Below are 20,606 nucleotides of genomic sequence, written 5' to 3'. Positions count from 1 at the left end.
GTGCACTTGGAGGCTGAATGAAAACCAAATGGAACAAGAACATGCATTCCAGAGGTTCATAGTATTAATCTTAGAATTAATCTTCACCTTCTCTAAAAATTGGATCACAGCACTAGCATGACTATCTTGCCCAGGGTTTGGGGGCCTATTGCAGATATCTCCTGTGCAAAACCTACAGTATGTACAGTACTAATGAATACCGCTATCCCAATAGCTGTTTTATCCAATTTAACAAGCTTGTCTCTGATATCTAACTCTATCCAAATATTATAGTAGCAGCTCTTTCCTTAGGAAAGAGATATTGGAGTGTGAAGGGATCCTTCAGATCCATTCCCTTCTTTCTATTCTTTTTAGGTACATGCACTTACCTATTGTTGTGCATGCACAGGAACAAACTCAAGCGGAACCTAGAAGTGTAATATTTAAATATTACAATCAGCAATAAAAGATACTTTTTTGTTCTGTATCTGTCACTGCCTGGTAAATAGTGTCACTACTACATCTCATTTTGCTGCACATAGTGGGATAAGAGTTGGTGGCAGTTATTGGGAAACACTCGGATCATGCATTCTCACTCTCCCAGAAGGTGCAGGAGACTCCAATTTTTCAGGTAGCCTCTTGCACTCCTGGAAGAGTCATTGGATCTCCATTAGTATGGAGAATCACTTCATTTTAACCCTCCCCACAGCCCTGCAACTTGCGCCATTTTGCAGAGATGGGTATCTAGTGACATGAGAGCCCAACCCCACCCCCAGTGCAGGAAGCTGCTTCTACTCTTCTGGCTTCTCCTGGAGAGGAGCACTTCAAAGTCAGCGAGCATGACTAAGATATTCAATGTAGAAGTGTGCAGTGTCATGAGTGAAATAAACCATGATACCCCATAAATCAAGCATCAGTAACTGTTCTATGGAGAGTCGATATGCCTAGCAACATGCTGTGCGTTTGATCTACTGTAGAGATATAGCAATCAAAAATGACAGTCACATTGGGTGCATCGAAACTTGGTTACATAGGGGTGCATTATGGAAAATCTTAGAAACACAGTATAATCAACAGAAAATACCAACAGAATAATACATTATATAAAATTGAAATGTTTGGAAGATAGTTCAGATTTGCATTCTTGCTTTGGATGCTAAAATACCTTATTCCAGCAATGGTAGAAACCGGAAATATCTAAAGACTTTGGGGTAGATTTGCTAAAGCTTCTAAAACAAACAAGTGGTGGTGTTGCCCATATCAGCCAAATAAATGTCTATCATTTTCCTGAATGCAATAGAGAAGTGATATCTAAAATCTGATTGAACGTTATGGCCAACACCACCACTTGTCTCGTTGAAAAGCTTTAGTAAATCTACCCCTTGCAGTCTGAAACTAATTCCTTAATGCCAAGCATGTGGGTAGACAGGAGTATTACCTCTCCATCAGCTACACTTGTTAGTTTGAATTTATTATGTGGTGGGTCTCTCTGGATTACTACTACTGTATCCTGGTACTCAAAAAATCTTTGTCTTCAATCTCCATTAGATTGTAACTGTTGCTTATATTTTCTTTACATTGGTTTATTTACTTGGCATACATAAAAAAAATATATTATTTAGATAAATACTTATCCTTCCCTATACATTAAACAAATAGATGAATATAGGGCCTGATTCACTACCGTACGCAACTGCAATTACGCACACAATCTGCACATGAGTACGCATTGCAGTGCACACGCACGAACTACCTACGCAGATCCATCGCAGAGTGATTTACAGGAAGTGCTATTTGTGGGTGGTGACGGGGGGTGGTTGGGGAAATGCAGGCATGCCAGTGCATTCGCATGCCATTTCAGGGGCGTGCATAAATTACCCACTGTGATGCCGTATGCAGCCTGAGGTCTCATAGCGTGCATGGAAGTCAGCAATTCCTGAGTAAGGTCAGAGCTTGTGCAAGTGTGCGTGAGACTGCGATTGTACTCGATTGTACTGATGGTTTTGCAGTCTTGCTAAACAGTACATATGTTTGCTGAATAAAGTGGGTGTCCTTGTGCAGTGCTGCGAAGGCATTGCGATCGCAATGTATTAGCAATGGATTAGCATACTATCACAGTTGAACTGCGTGTGTAATCGCTATTACATATGCAGTTGCGTACGGTAGTAAATCAGGCCCCTAGTCTTTGTAAATTATTTTCATTCTATTTTCATGCCAGACTCTTAGGAAGGATAATTGTATTACTGTTTAACAATTATAGTACAACGTCACTGCTAAACCAACATTATTATTAACATTAATGCATTCATTGAGAGCATGTAAGTAATGCATTAGCCTGTAGGGTTATACTCTGCAGCCTCTATTTTAGTAAAGATTCATCTTCTTTTAAATTGATTCAATGGAACCTGTCATTTTTCAAAATACAGTATCTGATAAAAACATAAGTGCATCACTTAAATACTTACTTAATTGAAAGCATTTTATAATGGGACAAAAATCAAGGTAGTTACATTAGTCCACAGGCTCTAATTAACTGGGATGTACCTTCTAAGTAAATGATGCTCTCCCCTTTATGGTAAAGCCTTTATATAAGTTTCTGAAATGAGGTGAATACTTAATTTTTTTACTATAGTGTTTTTTTAATTTGTCAATGTTAATTGTTTATTATTTTTGGTTGCATATTAATAATATTTATATTAAGGTTGTTATATGCTCAAAAAACACAAAATAATAACAGTCCTCCATTCATTACTCCCATGGTATAAAACAAGAGGGGGTGACCACTATCCTGTGCACAATGACTCTGTGTACTGTTCATACATAGCCTTAATAAGAGCCCACATGTTTGTACACTTTTCCTTGGAAGGCATGTCCACCTAAGTCCTTTCACTGCATTAAATAACATTCAACTCTCACAGAGCAAAAGTTCCTGTATAAAGGGAGCATAACACCCACAATCACAATGGCTACTGTAAATATGTCTGAATTTTAAACTGATAGTGAATTTGATGGAGAAGATAAGTGTGAGGTAATGGGGACAATAATTAAATGGAAGGAGTTAAATATTTAATGGTGTATTGGAGGTATTCGTGTATTGGCGCGGCTATTTATTTGATGGTGGGAGAAAGTTGAGTGGAAATAGGTCTACTTATTAAAGGCGATTATTATTACTTTAATGTTATGGCTGTTTGGGGCAAGTAAGTCTATTAAACATGATGCTAGTTAATGTTGTGAGCTGCTTGAGAGATACAGGTCTATTTATTAAATGTGAATGCTAGTATTTTTATGTTGGGGCTGGTTGAAGAGTGGAAAACCTGGTTGGGGGAGGAAGCCTAGTGTGTTCACCTTTTTTTTGGCTTTCCATATTTCATATACCAATTCTTTTACCAAACATGGCCAACATTCCAGGATCCAGACAAGCAGCAATTGAGCTTGAGACCTGAGCAGCAGTAGATAGTTACTAGAACAGGTAGCAGAGAGCTACACTGTGTGCACTGCTGTAAGGTGAATGCAGCTTTCCCTTCACAAACCTGGGGAGCAGTCTAGCACTAGTTCCTTTGCATGATGATGAGTTATACTCTCATGGCTTGGCAGAAAACCCCCACCTATAATCCAATGTTTGTCCCTGAAGAATGTATATAACAGCAAAACAGATAAAATATGCTCACAATGTAAAATGTGAATGATTATTTCTACAAAAATAACCACATTAGTCACAAAATGCTACAAAATAAACAGAAAAGCATAATAGTATCTTTTGAATGTGTTTGTTGTCAAATTGGAGACTTTCTTCCTGCTGTAATAAATGTGCCAAGTGCGACTCGCCATCTCTCTCCATTCTCACTATAAATCAAGCTGAATGTTCTGCTATCACATACTGCCATGCATCTAATTAATCTGTAGTGGTGAAAAGCAAGGGTGAGGATTGTCTGTATGCAAGGCTGTGAGTTACAAGAACACAGCTTCCGATCATTTCCTTAAGGTTGAGGATCTATCTATTCAATTACTTTATGTTGTTCTTATGTCTCTGCATTACCCAGAGGCTAGGAAGGACCTACTGAGTAACATAAATATATCTGGCAGTTGACCTGGTTCTGCTTCTCTCGATTACGAGGCTCTTTGTTTAGACAAAAGAAAAATCCATGTGTGTGTCTCATTGATAGTGGAGCTCATACAATTATAGCAGAACAGTCATCCAGTAACATAGTTTGCATATAAGCACATAAGCAGTTGTGCAAAAAGTACTGAGATTCTGGAACTGGTGTGATCGTGGCAAGTTTACTGTGAAATTTAAAGTAGCAATCAATGGTAATGCTGGTTTTACCATACAGTATATATGGTGGCCGCTTTAAATTTTGCAGTGAACTCGCAAAATCACTCCAGTCCCGTAATCTCAGAACCTATTACATAACCCTCAAAGAAGCTAATATGGTAGAAAGTATAATTTAGGTAAGCATTCTCACTTGCAGAGGGTTGGCCAAGTTTTGTGTTGAATCTGACACATCGGCTCTTTCTGCTGCCCAAAGTATCATTAAGAACCTCAAAGACTATTAAGAACATGAATTCCCAAATCCATTGTAATATAGAATTATATAAAAAAAATCAAGTATCAAGATTACTTTTTCTTTTTTATTTAAGATATTATAAATTTCTTTAAGATCCTATACTGCATGCTAATAAACTTGCCCCTATATTTAGGCAAGGCTTAACTGAGATGCCCAGTTAGGAACTCAGGGCCTGATTCTGAGATGGACGGAGTTGCAGAGCCCCACACAAGCCGCTGTGCAATTCCATCCATCTCAAATGCAAATAGAGCAGGAGGTGTCTTTAGGAAACAGACACCTCCTTGCTGCATCTGCGTTATCCCAGCACTGCGACCGAGGTCACAGCCTGGGATCACCATCGGAACAATTGTGACCATTGGTTGCGATTGTTGTCCCTTTGGCCAGGCTGTTTAAGCTGAAGCTTACTGTAGCCTGACCAGGTCCTGGAGGCTTGCGAGGCCAGAAAGTCTGCATTCGTGGATGAAGACCCTGGCCTCAGCATACCCAGAAAATGCAGCAACATGCCCCCATTTCCAGGAACACAGGCAGTCCCCTCCACCACACCAGCCCCCAAATGATTCTGTCTGTCGATCAGGTAGAGGCTTGGGGGAACTCCTGTGCGGTATTGCAGGACACGTTCTGTACATGTGCAGAATGACCCGTAGGGTAGGGAACATCGGAGATGTGTGCTAACCATCGGGTTAGTGTACACCTCTGAATCAGGCCCACAGGCCAGTAATAATTTTTTTACAAACACGTAGCAATGCTGTAAGTTTAAAATTATACCATGTATTAAATGTATATTTCCACTGTTTGCATCTTCAGGTGTATTCACAAACAAAAAATTGTAGGTGCCATCCACTGGGGGCACATTTAAAAAATGTGTTTGGATCAAAATTTGCACTTGTGCAAATAAAGAAGTAGTCAGGGTCCAGAATTTTTTGGGTTTTGAAAAATGAATCTTTAGGGAGTTATATAATAGGTGCCGAGTTTAAGGAACCGGCGTGTCTTCATTGAGTGCGCCACTAACTTTAAAACCACATTTAGTTCATGGTCAAAACCAGCCACTTTAAATATAGTACCAAATTTGCAGACAACGCCCTTGTCCTTTAAACCTATAACCTATTACAAAACCCCCTTAGTGTCTGATATGAAATTGATATTGAAATGAATTATTAGGATTAAGATTATACTGATGCTTTTATGAGAAAATCATGTTTTGCTGCGTTTTTCTTTGTTTTCTGTCACTTGTAATTTAATATTTGAAGATACTTAACAAAAGAATGAAGAAAACAACCCAATGGTTTACTTCAAATTTGAAATGTACCTAGAATTACATTGTAGAATTACATTAGCAAACATTATAGATTGATCTTAGGCTGACTTACAGTATCTTAAATCTTTATTGGGAAATACAGTAAGTTCTCAGCATTATACGACTTTCAGAATCTGCACTATCTCCAGCCCTGTGTTTGAGCATAATGTGATTATATGGAACGTCAATCAATAAAATCTTTAAGCCCATGCCAAGATTTCAATATATGTAATGCTAATAAGCAAGACGGCAGCATGAATGATATATGGGCATTCGTGTTCATCAGTGTCCCTGGATTATTTTGCTGAGAAGACAATCGCAACATTCCTATGAAATAAAATGACTGATTTATTAATGTTGTTGTAATACTTACATTTTGTTATGAAAGGCAATGTCTCAGTTCACTGTGTGTTCTCTAATACTTCAACAATTCTAAATAAGGTTACCATAAAAGAAGTCCAGGAAGCAATCAGAGAAATGTGATTTTGTGCTGTGTAGTGTAATACATTACCATGATTGGTGACCACATTGTGCATTTATATACATACTGTATGTATAGTATATGAATGGATATATAGATGCCATCATTAGAACTCATTTAGAGCTGAACATAAGTCCATTTTTTTCTTTACATAAAATGCAAGTTTCCATACTGTGCATGGACAAATGTCCTCATATAGATTTCTATTGGCTTGCATTTCCTTTTACAGTACTTGGAGAAGCAGGACATGAGCAGGTAGGTCAGTGGCGTCCCAACATTTTGATGCACCCTGTGCAGCTAGGAGTGTGCAGGTTCGCTGGGGAAAATGGGCGTGACCTTGTGCCAAGGGGTGTGGCCACTTGTCTGGGGGCAGGCCATATCCCCAAACCCCCCGTTTTAGTCTCTCAGGGGGGTCCCGGAGGTGTGGACTTTCCCCGGGGACCAGTGTACTTGTAGTGCTGGCTCCCTCACTGTGACAAGAGCAGAGTGCTGCACATAATGTTACAGTGCAGCACCCAGCTCCTGTCACTGAGGGGGAGTCAGCACTTTGGTGTCACCCCTCAGAGGGTGACACCCGGGTGAGTCCCACACCCCCCGCAACCTCCTTGTGATGCCACTGAGGTAGGTCACGTTTAGACTGAGTACAATTATGGCAGGTTCATGTACCTGCAACACAATTAGATTTGGATGCAAGCTTGGCACTATAAGCTGAATGTCAGTCATTACAGATGTGCAGGGGCATGACGATGCAATTTGTATCATCGTGGCTAGCCCTTTATTAGAGATATCTGCTGTGGATCAGAAGCACAGAAAGCCCCATAAAATTGCATGGAGCTGCTATGTGCCCACATGCATCAAGCTCTGGAAATCATAACTTTCAGGAGCTTGAACCCAATAGACAATGCCATCTATAGATGGAGTTGCCTATAGAAGCCTATATGAATCTGACAGCTGCTACTACATGGATAGTGTGGGGCTTGGCTATGATGTGACAGTTAAGCGTCACACGTAATATCTGTTTATGGGTTGACAATTTTATATATGACATTTATGTATAGTTGTATATTGAGGTAAAACATGCCTAATGTATTCTTTCTTTAAGAAACAGCCTTTAGTAAAGGATATGTATGTACAATTTATGAGAAAAAAAGTATATATTTCTCTCTTTAACAGTTTATGTGGTACTTTTTTCTCTGTGGTGGGGATGTGCCCAAGTGTGCACATGCACAGGAGAAGGGGCGGAGTGATCTGGCTGGGAGTGGTTGGGTTCCTGTCAAGGAAAGAAGGGTGGGCCCAGAGAGAGAGATAAAAAGGAGATGCCAGCAGACTGAGGGGGAGTCTGCAGATCCATCATCCCTCCCCTCAGTGCCTGCTCTCCTGTATCCCAGGAGGCCAACGAGCAGTGATGAGCAGTAGGAGATGTTAGTGAAGAGCATCCAGTGGCAAGTGGGTAACGGCTGTCAAAGTCAAATAATTTTTTATGATTGTTGTACAATTATTATCTGATGATCTAATCATCTATGGACTGATGATGTGTTTCCACGGCGCTACTTTGCATCGCGCAATCCGATGAGCTAAACTGCGTATTCACAACACACATTCACTGATGCACATAACGCACACACATATAAATGAATATATATTTATATACACGGACGCTCATAAGCGTATGCACATACTTACACATGGACGCTCATTTGTATATAGTTGCTAATTCAACACACAGACACACATATGCGAACACATGTGTGCAAGATGGTTCCCATTCACAATAGTTACTAACCAGAATTATTAAAGGTATTTTTAGCTAATAATTATGATGTAATATGCACTTAAATGAGATTTAAGGTTTAGAGCATAGTGGACATGTCATGTTTGGTATCATACTAAATCCTTGTTTATTTGTAGACTCCCGTTCCTATCGGCAAAGGAGTCGCATCTTGCTTTCGTTAGTTATGGATGTTAGGGAGTTATTGCATAGAATGTTATTATCAGTAGATAGTGTTGTAGCTAGTATTAACCAGTTGTTCAATGGGAAACTACACAAAGAGACCGTTTGAGGACTAAGACATACCCCTGATGACACCGTATGAATCAACCAATTACCAGATTATCCTGAAGCAGTACCAATGGAAGCTTGTAATCTAGTTCTTTTGTTAAGTTTTGTTAACGTAGAACTCTATAAGGTATATAAGCAGTGACCCAACCCCAGTGTACAGACATCCTCTTTGATGATCACAGGCTTCTGGACTGATGACTGTATGCTGGGACCAGTGCGCATGCGTATGTATCGGCTTGTACTATTATTGCTTGCTTTTTACTCTAATTGTTAAATCTTTCATCGTGTTACTTTTTCTTTACATAAATAACTTTTTGTGCTTTGGAACCACATGATTGGACTGGTAAGCAATTCTTTCTTAAGCGATTTGCAGCGCTAAATAGCGACTAGTGACTATTAGGAATCAATACGGCAGTAGTGCTGTGCCCATAGTGAGTACAGTTTTATCCACCACACTCAACTAGATGCTACTCAGCCCTACAGTTTACAGACATAATATTTGTATTAATAGTAGAGCAGCGCCTGTGAGGAGAGCCTGGAGGCATACATATGTGATAGGGGATATTACCCTGTGTACAGGTAGTGGAGATATTTGGGGGAGCCCAGATTTCTTTTCAGTGGAGGAGTATGACAGCATACACAGGACTGCCATAGCAGTGGTCATTAGAATAATATATTCAGCAGCAGGGCAGAGGCAGCACTAAATGAAAGGTGGAGAAGGGAGGTCTGTTATGGATCACTTACTTGGGCTAGCAGTGCAAGCCACTTAAAATAGACTTGGATGCGATTCATTATATCCATAGATAATTGTCTGAGGGAAAAGCTGGGGAGTCATTAAGTGCAGTCATGTGAATAGACTGCATTGAGTAATTTTCTTACAGAGACATTTAAACTAATGCTGAGGCATATAAATAGTCGACAATATAAAAGCTAACAGGAGTAAAAGCAACTATACTCTCAGGAATTAATTCAACCCACCTTGAGAAAGACTATGAATCGATGTTACTGTTATATATGTAAATATATTTGGGCACACATAAGTAACCAATTGTAACCATCTGTAAAAACTCTCGGATGGCAAATGGACGCAATCCATATTTGGGGATTGGCGTGAACTATTTCTAAGGCGCGGAGTCTAATGTGCCGGCGGTGTTCATCAGGGACCCTCGCAAGAGGGTATGGGCTTGGCTGCGTCCGACATCCAGGTTGCGGCCCTCAGAATAGGTTCCCCTATACAGGTGCTGGTGTACTCTGGATGGAGTGGAGAAGACATTCAGCATAGTGAACAGGTCAGGTCAGAACCAAAAGGACAACAAGGTACCAGGGAGCAGACGTGTGCAGGTCGCAGAGGATAGCCAAGGTCAAACCAGATTACCAAATGCAGTACCAGGGATTAGACAGAAGCAGGTCAGAAACAAAGCCAGGGTTAGGAACAGATTTGCAGAGGCTTTTTGCGAGCGGCTTTGAATCAGGTCCTAAGTTCACTGGAACAGCTTGTGATTCCTAAACTGGAATACAGCAGCACACAAATCAGGACACAGAAACTGTAGATATTGAGCCAGCAGTGATGGTATTCTGCACAAAGGAGCCACAGGATAGAACTTAACACTGGGAAGCAACTCTTTGCTCTGGCACCAGTGGGAGTTCTCTGGATCTGCTGCAAGTCCATGATAGGTTGCTGAGGTCAGCTTAGACAGGAGCACTCCCACTGGAAGAATGCTAGCAGCTGACATACTGTAGTGCATAATGGTGATATTATGATTCTTGAACAAGGTCAGGCAGAAATCCTGACCTGCAGCAAATGGCAAGGTAAGTCACACAATTTGAGCAGAGTGTGGCACCATCACTCTCAATGGGAATATAATGTTATGCCATTATACTGTTGAGTTGCCAATTGCACCCTTCTGTGAGTTTCATCACCAAACTTTTCGGGTTATATTACTATTTTAAATACAAGTATTGGTTATATGTATTTGTATACATTTTTAGTATAGTAATATTCATTTTGTTACTGTTTCAGTGTAATGGACAAGGGAAGTGAGCTTCTGGTAACCAAAAAGAACATATATGCTTGCAATGCCAGGTTTTCTGGTTTCAGCAATTTCAGTGGTCGCTATACCTTTAAATGCAGATTCCAACCATATTAACAACACTCTTGATGGTCATCTAAGCATTTGTCTATGGTAGCACACTGTATCACAGATTTAAAGTACAACACAGTACTCACAGGTAACCAAAAAGAACATATATGCTTGCAATGCCTTTTTTGGTTACCTGTGAGTACTGTGTTGTACTTTATACATAATAACTTTATTATTTGTGCCTAATTAATATTCTATCTACACCTGCATTTGAGCAGTGTGGCTAATTAATATTTTCGCCCAACTATTAAGGATTGCTTCTTTGGGGTATCTTCCCATTATTACTATATAAGAAGAAATTGTATCTTATTACTCTTTTAAAAGGACGAGAAGCTCTTTCTCATAAATCATTTTTTTCTGTGTGTTTTTTCTGTTTTCTCTGTGTGTCTTCTATACGTGTATGTATACATTTTTAATGCATATCTATTAAATATAATTATTTTAATTCAAATGTTATAAGAGTGCCCCCAAAAAGAGTTTTTTTCTTTTTTGTTTTGCTCGCTTGTAAAAACCTACCCATACACTCTATAAATATAAGCCCTGGGGAGCACCACCAACAATTAAGATTTATATAACATTGTATAGTTTTACCTAAACTTTAGTTATGTTGGTATACTACATCAAAAATAATCAATATTGATCATATGACTAAGTTTTGTGCAGGTATTCTCTTTTCTTTTAAGTTCACATATTCCATTCATCATTATTTATTAACACATTGAAATCAGTGTTTTCCCAAGTAGGCCCACATTGAGTACTAATACTTGGGTGGAGGTACTAACAAAAAGAGGTACACCACTTAGTGGGAGAATACAAATGGGTACACTAATACCCCTTTTACACCAGAGCAAAAACCTGGGTTTTGGCTGGGTCTACCCGGGTCGCAGCTCAGTGTAAAAGGGTCCCTGAAAAATAACCCAGGTCAAGTGACCCAGCAATCCAACCCAGGTAGCTACTAGGGTTGGACCCAGGATGGACCCGGGTAATGGTGCAGTGTAAATGGTGCAACCCGGGTTATCTGACCTCGGTGATGCCTAAAATGAGCTGATTGGTGGTTGTGGTGACCTGGGAGTAACCCAGATCGAAGGTACAGTGTAAATGGGTCTGACCTGGGTCTGACCAGGGTTGGAACCATTTTTAAAAACCCAGGTCGGACCTGGGTTTTTGGTGGAAAAGAGGTATTAGCCACAAGGGAGTTAGTAACCAAGAGTCCCTTTTTAGAGGTTAAAGGGGGGTTACATGTAGAAAACAGAAAGATATAGTGTAGCGAGAGTGGACAGAAAGACAGAAGATGAGAGAGAGAGAGAGAGCGAGAGAGGTGAAAATAAAAATGCATTAAAATCAAATACAGCAGTGATAGAGAAAAGCAAAACAAGATAGAAATGTTAAGTGCTAGAGGAAAACAGCAAGGCAGACGCTCTGCTTGTACGTTTAACACTGACTTCATGTATTTTTAATCATGTTATTTCAACTGAAGTCAGCAGTGAACGAGACAGTTCTCATCTCTGGCTCAGAGCATTTCTCTCACATGGATTCTTGGAAAAAAAGTGGCAAGATATTTAATGAGGTTAGAAATAAAAATGATAAGGTGGCAACAAGCAAACTTTATATTACATTTGCGCAGTTATATAACACTCCAATTACATCAAGCAAATGAGTATAGGATATATGTACTTAGAAATCTTTGCTGCAGTCATGGTAAAAAGGCCCTCTCATTACGCCATGTCCCATGCCGGGCGTCTTTTTTATTGATAATGTATCTAAGTACAGATGTGTCCACATACATTTATCCTCTGTGCGCTAAAAGTCATGTTACAAATAACACATGAGTGCCGTGTGACTAGGAAGCGGCAAGCGTCTTTTTGTGTGACTTTTTACATTCAAATGCATTTTATTCGCTTAGTGATGTGACTAGGTTGCACAAGCAGCTTATGCTGATTAAAATGATATGCAGCATGCCTATATTCTGTATGCGACTGAGGGTGTATCTGCATGCAAAATGCTACGTCACAGTGTCAGTGACTGTGACACTGTAACTTAGCATTGCACACGCAGATACAGCCGAAGTCGTACATAAATAACCACATGCTGCATATCATTTTAATCAGCAGAAGCTGTTTGTGCATACTATTTGCATCGCTGTGCGACTAAGACACATTTGTAGGTCAAAAGGCGCACAAAAAGACGCTTGGCACTACAGAGTCATGCCACGTGTTGGTGTGACTAGAAGGGCTGTTTAACGTGCAAGGAGGCTAGATTTATGAGGACACATCTGTATCTATGTGATGTGACTAGGAAGCAGCAGCAGACTGTGCTGATTAATTTGATATGTGACACTTGTATATCTGAATCTGTATATGAAGAGCTACAATGTAGAGGCCGTATTTTTTTTCAATCCAACTTCCATTGTGGTTCTTATACAAACTCAGGTACACACAGATATACAAGTGTTACATATCAAATTAATCATCACAGTCTGCTGGTGCCTCATAGTTGCATCGATTGTGACTTAGACACATTTTCGGTGAAAAAAGACGCCTGCCACTATCAAAGTAGCACTGGACCTGGTGGCTCACTCACACCACACAAGTCACACTGCATGGTACATTGATGCTAGACAGGAGCGTATCTATAATGGGTGCAGGGTGTGCAGTGCACATGGGCCCCCATGTCCAGGAGGCCCGCACCGCACATCCTGCACCCATACTTTGCATTACTTACAGTACCTCTCCGAAGTCTCGCATCGGGTCTCCCAGCGCTGTTGAAATGATGGAAAATGGCTGCCGTGGCAATTTTTCTGGCATTTTGCGCATACGCTGTGAGGAGATCGCCGGAAAAATGGCAGCCGCGCCATTTCCCCAGCAATCTGTGCATGCGCAATAGACCCCGGGCACTCTAGTGCCGAGAGTCTATTGATTCTGCAGTGGCTGGCCAGCCACGTCACTCAGCTGCTGGCCACCGGAGTGAGAGGAGGGGGCCTGTGTCGGGGGATGCACACGAGCCTCCACCTCTCTAAAGACGCCCATGTGGCTACATGTATGAGGACACATCTATATGTTGCCATGATTTAAATATTTCTAATTCAATAGCACATGTAAAAACTACCTGTAAATCATCAAAGCCACTGTGCAAAGGAATGGTGGCAGATCTAGCAGAATGCTAGACGTTTACAATATAAATATGGCTGATGCTGCACTAGCAATTTATTCTGTTTTAAAGACATCAATGTAATTTGAGTATTTAGGAAGGATAAACCAACATTAAAGATAAAATTGCACCATAAATCGATCATTCTGCGTTGTAAACTTTGAAGAATATAATTTAGGCTAATTTGAATAACAATAATCTGAAACTCCATCTCCCCATGATAATTAGGTAATATATGCAATGATCCCCATAAAGCTGGCACCAATTCTGGCCTTCCCACACAGGTCTGAAAGATCTGTGCATTGGCCACTTAGTAGATGGTCACACTTACCATTATATACAGTATATAGCTATAAACACTATGTAGACAAAAGTGATTGGACACCCCCACTAAACTTATATGGTCCCATGCATACCATTGCATGTGAGTTCCAAATGGCCACTAATGTGGTGGTTTTGACAAGAACACTTGGTAGGGAGGCTCATGCAGTTCTATGGAAACAACAAATGTTTTTATCAGAACGACAATGCCACCTGTTATGTTTCCAGGGTGACGCTGGACTTGTATAAAGAAAATTCGATAACCCGGATGGATTGGCCAGCTCAAAGTCCAGATCGTGACCCCATTGAGAACCTCTGGGATGAATTGGAGTGACGGGTGCATTCTAGGCCAACTCAACCTTCTTCAGTGTCACTGTTGGTCACTGTACTTAAGGCAGAATGGCAAAACATACCATCTGCTGTTGTTCAGGAACTTGTGGACTGTCTGCCAAGAATGGTGTCTGCAGTAATCACTGCACATAGTGGACCTACACAGTACTGACGTCAATAAAATCTTGTTGATCTATTTGCTGTCAGTGTCCAATTACTTTTGTCTATGTGATGAAATGTGAATGGTACAATTTATAGGTGGAGACGGTCAGACAGTAATATGTCACTGGCAATGTAGGTCATCTGTGTGCAATATATGGATGGCAGTGGTCATTTTATCACTGTGATAAATGATTGACAAATATATTATCACTGCCCAATGCATGACTGCCAATTTCAGTTCTCTGAGAAATAAGGATATCATAGTGTATCATAGTGCAAAATGACAGTTGTACAGTGTTATCTCCAGAGAAATATATTGGTGAAAATTGGAGATAGCCTATTCTACACATTAATTTGATGATTAATAGCCATAATTTGGTTTAGGAATAGATTTATATTTCAGACATTGGGGACTATTAATGAAGTAATGGTAACCCCTGAAGGAAGGGTTATCACAATAGAGATACCTGCATTGCCTCTATTTACTTTGGTGCAAATTGGGCAAATTGCTCCTAAATGCCTTCCATATCACTGCAATATGCAGTACTGTGGAATGAACTGCTCCTCCAGTGTTAAATGGACTCCTTGGTTATATAGCTGTATTACTAGCCTTAATATATAGCTATACATCTTTCAAGGGAATATGAGTGTTCATTAATTAATAGGTGCAGACTTGCTTGGTATAATGATGGTGGCTGAAATGGTGATAGTTGCTGTTTGCTGTGCATGAGAATATAGATACGTTGCTGTGAAGGTGAATAATGATCATTCTTTGTGCAGTAGTATGGAGGTCATTTTCTCTAGTTGCCACAACAGTCATAAAGTTATGGGCACTGCATACAGGGTCGGACTGCCCACAGGCAGTGGCGTAACTAGGGTATTTGGAGCCCAGGGCAAATTTGAAAAGGGAGCCCCCCCCAACATCCCGAGATGTGCGCGCGGCGAAGGCGTGCGTGGAAAAAAATGGGCGTGGTCATTTAAAAATGGGACGTGTCAACATGACACACCCCTTTATTTTCACGCTGAACATTCCTATCCATATGCACCTTAACCCCAGTAGTACCCCTTATACAGTACCCCCAGTATGCAGTTGTGGTCCCTCTTATGCAGGCCCATAGTAGTGCCCCTTATACAGTATCCCCAGTAGTGGTCCCCCTTATACAGCCCCCAATTAGTTCCCCTTACTCAGTACCCCCAGTAGTGGCCCCCAAATGCAGTGCCCCACATAGTGTTCCCCCTTATGCAGTGCCCCCAGTAGCAGTCCCCACAATGCAGTGCGCCCAGTAGCGGTATCCCCTTATGCAGTGTCCTTTATATGGTGCCCCCAGTAGTAGTCCCCCCCTATGCAGTGCCCTTTATATAGTGCCCCCATGCAGTTTTCCCAGTAGTGGTCCCCTTATGCAGGCACCCTGTAGTGATCCCTCCTATCCAGTGCCCCCTGTAGTGGCCCTTCCTATTATTGCCCCCAGTAGTGGTCCCCCGAGTGCAGTGCCTCTAGTAGTAGGCCCCTTTTATAATGCCCCCAGTGGTAGTTCCCCCCCAAGTAGTAGTCCCCAATAGAGTAGCCCCCCCCAGCAGAGGTCCTCCCAATGGTGCCCCCAGTAGTAGCCACCCCTCCCCCAGTAGAGGTACCCCCAGTAGTAGCCACCTCCCTCCCCAGATAGGTTAAAAAATAAATAAATAAATATATATATATAAAAATATACTTACCAGAATCTCTGCTCCTGCTCCTGGTCCTGCTCGCGAGGCCGCTCCCGCCCGGGTGGCGTGCTCAGCATTATGGGACAGACGTCATGACGTCATGACGTCAGTCCCATTACCCACTGCAGGAGCCGGACGGAAGTCCGGCTCTTGCAGTGGGTGCTGCAGCAGTCAATGAGAGTCTATCTGACTCTCATTGGCTGCTGTTTAACACACGCATCACCGCCAGCGCTGGCGGCGATGCGTGTGTTATGCACAGCCTGAGCCCGCCTCCTAGCGCTATTGGGCAAGCGGGGAGGGAATGGGCTCAGGTGTGAAGCACAGGACCGGCGCCGGAAGCCTAGCGCTGGTCCTGTGTAAATGTGTAGTGCTGACCGCACTCATTGCGGTCGGCGCTACACTGGCTAACTAGGGCAGGCGGGCCGGTACCGTGGCCAGTGGCGCCCCCCCCACGCCGCCGGTCCAACGGCACCCAGGGCACGCACCCCGCTCGCCCTGCCCTAGTTACGCCACTGCCCACAGGGCTACAGGGGAAACATGGCCGGTGGGTGGGCCCCACTGCCTAATGACCCAACCTCTCCTTTAGGAATCAGACTGTGCACTTGAAATATACATTATTCATATTTTACATTATACTGCACTGGATTATGCTGTGTTTTCCACAATGCTATTATTAATCTGGCACATTATCATGCATGCACTAGCAGTATTTAATATATATATATATATATATATATATATAGAAGCATGAAGGTGCAGCACTCCCCTCCCAATAAATCAAGCAGAGACCAAAGGATCAATAGAACGTTCTATTGATCCTTTGGTCTCTGCCTGATTTATTGGGAGGGGAGTGCTGCACCTTCATGTTTCTATTTATCCCTATGTGAGGGCACCCCTGCAGGATTTGGTTTATTATCTGGAGTGCCGGACCTGGAGACTTTATATATATATATATATATATATATTATATATATATACATATAAGAAAAATATATATATTTTTTAAAAGGTTTATTTTAAAGGTTTCACTCTCTAATGGTTAGTAAAGCCTCTGTGGAAGCTGGCCATACCCCCTCTGAAGGCTGGCCATACCCCTAACTATGGGTCCCTATAACTGCATTCCCCCAGGGGCCCTTCATGCCCCAGTCCGACACTGACTGCATATTGTAGTACAGTACATTGATCACCAGATTGTATTGTAACTGGTCACAATATAATTAAATTCTGTCTAGCTTACTGATCACCCAATGATCTGCCTGTGCATGATACAGACGTGTCCTCATACATTATTGCTGCAGACATGCCAAACAGCCCCTGTCTATGCGCCAGGTCCTATGCAACTCTGCTAGTGTGAGCATCTTTTTTGCACTTTTCTGACCGGAAGTGCATTCTGACCGGAAGTGCATCTAAGTTGCAATGCAACGTGACTAAGAAGCACCAGGAGACTGCACTGATTCATATTATATGTGACACTTCTTTATCTGTGTGTGACTGAGTCTGAATCTGTATATGAAGTGATATGATGCAGTGGCCACTGCTTTTTTTCCATGCCAAGTTCTGTTGTGCTTCATATAAAGGGGTCTATTTATCAATCAGTGAAAAGTGTGGAGAAGTGAACCAGTGGAGTAGTTGCCCATAGCAACCAATCAGCTTTGAGGTAGCATTTATCAAGTACAGTCTATAAAATAATAGGTAGGAGCTGATGGGTTGCTATAGGCAACTTCTCCACTGGTATACTTCTCAACACTTTTCACTGCTTGATAAATAGACCTACTAGTCTCAGTCGCACACAGAAATACAAGTGTCACCTACAGATATAGAAGTGTCACCTATAAAATTAATCTGGGCCTGATTCAGACTTGGGAATAGAGTGAGATATCTCTCTCAACTGTGAACCTGAACAAACCATGTTGCAATGCAAGGGGTGTAAATACATACATTTTTTTTACATGTAGGGTAAATACTGGCTGCTTTTGCATGTAGCCCACAAATACTGCACAGCTTTATTATTACTCTACACTTTAGATGTCAGTTTGGAAACACTCCTCCCAAATCTAAATCTCTCTGCACATTTTAAATCTGCCCCACCTGCAGTGCAGCATGGCTTCACCAAGATGATCAGTTGAGAGAGATATCTCTTTCTATTCCCAAGTCTGAATCAGGCCCTCAGTGCAGTATCGTTGTGCGTCAGTTGTATTGCATTGCAACTAAGATGCATTTTCTGGCAAAAAATACAGGAAGAATGCTCGGCGCTAGCAGATTAGCACGGGACCTAGCAGCTAACTCACTCCAAGCATCTGGAACCGCATAGCTTATTGAGGCTAGGTGCATGAGGACATATCTGTATATACAGACACAACAGTATGGGACCCTGTGTACTACATCAGATTACAGGGTAGCATTAAGGAACAGGCATGATGTATTACATAACCCCCATTATCTTCTGAAATCTGGGTGCATCAATCTTAAACAATTTGTCAAACTCCACAAATTTACCCAAATATTCTAAAACCTATAGAAAAACTACCATAACATTCTTTGCTTTAAAATGTTTTGTTTTTTGTGTTTATGTTTTGTAGCATATTACCTGGTGTTGCGCTGGATACTGTTGGCCACTGCTGTTCGAGTCCTACAGCTGCGCCACGTAAGACTGCTGCTCCTTCGATATGTACAGCACTGTACAAAACAGATAATTTGGTTTAGGTAACATATCCTTAAAATAAAAATTGACATATACATTAACATGATGAATATAAGATTTAATAATTGAAAATAAAATCATAATATGTTTTATAATTTCATGCAGACTATACAGTAGTTTATTTAACTTTGTAATTAACAGTAGTACATTATTGTCTCACTATGATGCCTTACTGCATGTATTAAAAATACTGATCAGAACTTATTAATGTCCATTAGAAATCATTTATTATTGCATATGTTGTCCATAACCAATGAAGATAGCTGAGATCTGGTGAAGGATATTTTCCTCCCATTGGAAAGCAAAAATGGGGGTCTCTGCAGAAAACAATCACCATTCTATTTATAGTATATCACAGCTAAGGTGGCCAACTAGCATGGCAGGGTAGGCTTTTCTATGGTTTGAATATACATATATTACAGGGATGATAGCGCCGGGGGACACAATCTCGGTGCCAGAAACCCGATAGCAGTTAGAATCCCGGCTCCAGAATCCCAATGGCTGCAATCCCGATGGTGAGTATTAGGAATAGGGTTAGGTTCATGGTTAAGGGATAGGCACTAGGGGAAGGGTTAGGGTTAGGCTGCGGGGGGCAGTTAGGTTAAGGCTGCAGGAGGGAAGGGTTAGGCTGCAGGAAAGATAGGTTAGGCGTAGGGTTAGAATACTTACCTGCATGCATCGAGATTTCCACAGTCGGGATTAGGCTGCTGGGATTCTGACAGCAAGCATTATCAGCACGGCATCACATACCCAACCCCTGACAAAGCACACGATATATTCATAACATGTGCCTCAAGAGCTTCACTTGTATCATGTACTTCATGAGCTACAGCTACTGGTATCAAGGCAATGTATTTTAAGACAAGGTATTGTATGTTAGGCAAAGGTAATTTTTTTTACGACAATCCAAATATAGATGAGGTGTACTGCTGTTTAGAGCAGTCAGGCCGTTGTATAGAATACACAAGACTGTCGCGAGCTATCTCCCAGTTACTGTCGGACCATGTTCCAGATGCACCGGATATTTTAGTGGAGGGCAATGAGTTTGGGCAAAGCTTAGCACTTATAAAGCTCTACAGGCCTGATACTGAGCCGCACGCTCTTGTGACCGCTTTACCGCCTTTTGGCGCAGTCATGTCAGTGACTTTATGCTAATACTAATATCAGCCCAATGTACCAACGTGTGTATGAAACTTGCAAGGACTGAGACACCTGCTTTGAGCGTCTATAGATGCTGTAATATCTCTTGGTGCATTTTTAGATGCTACAATCGGCTGCACCATCATAACTTATACTAGCTCTATGGTAGCAGCAGATTTTCCATCTGTGTATGGCCTCCTATTTGAGCGATTAAACATCTGTGTGCCCGACTCAGCAACGCACTGCTGAACGCCGATTCCCGATGTTCGAGTTTGCAGAATGGGTCTTGCTAACAAGCTCGCAGACTGGCAGCAGACTGTCAGTGATTGACAGTCTGCTGCCATTTGTGGACGAGGAGGGGGTGGCAATGTCCTCTGTTTCCCAAAATGGAGGCATGTTGCCACCTTTGCGGGGGGAGGGAAGGAGCCAGGATCTCCGTCGGTTGATGGGGATTTCCTGGCCTCTTCCTCTAAACTGCGGGATCCCATGGGTCACCTTAGATGGCCAATGTTACGCAGTTTATCAGATGATGCGTTGGACAACACAGCCTGGATAAGTAATGCACAGGAGGCATGATGCCTCCTG

At 41.7% G+C, this 20,606-nt stretch overlaps 1 protein-coding gene across 1 annotated transcript in view; it reads right to left on the bottom strand.

Moving 5' to 3' along the window:
• LOC148506001 (protocadherin alpha-C2-like) overlaps positions 1–20,606 on the bottom strand; it is a 90,899-nt gene that overhangs the window by 11,987 nt on the left and 58,306 nt on the right. The window contains exon 3 of the mRNA XM_088447439.1: positions 18,768–18,856. Coding sequence (XP_088303565.1) covers positions 18,768–18,856 — 89 coding nt within the window. The remainder of the gene's footprint in view (positions 1–18,767; positions 18,857–20,606) is intronic.

This window comes from Taudactylus pleione, unplaced genomic scaffold (assembly GCF_031769625.1).
Source record: "Taudactylus pleione unplaced genomic scaffold, aTauple2 ptg000431l, whole genome shotgun sequence".
NCBI lineage: Eukaryota > Metazoa > Chordata > Amphibia > Anura > Myobatrachidae > Taudactylus > Taudactylus pleione.
The sequence above is the reverse complement of the archived record's forward strand: the minus strand, read 5'-3'. Positions and strand labels throughout refer to the sequence as shown.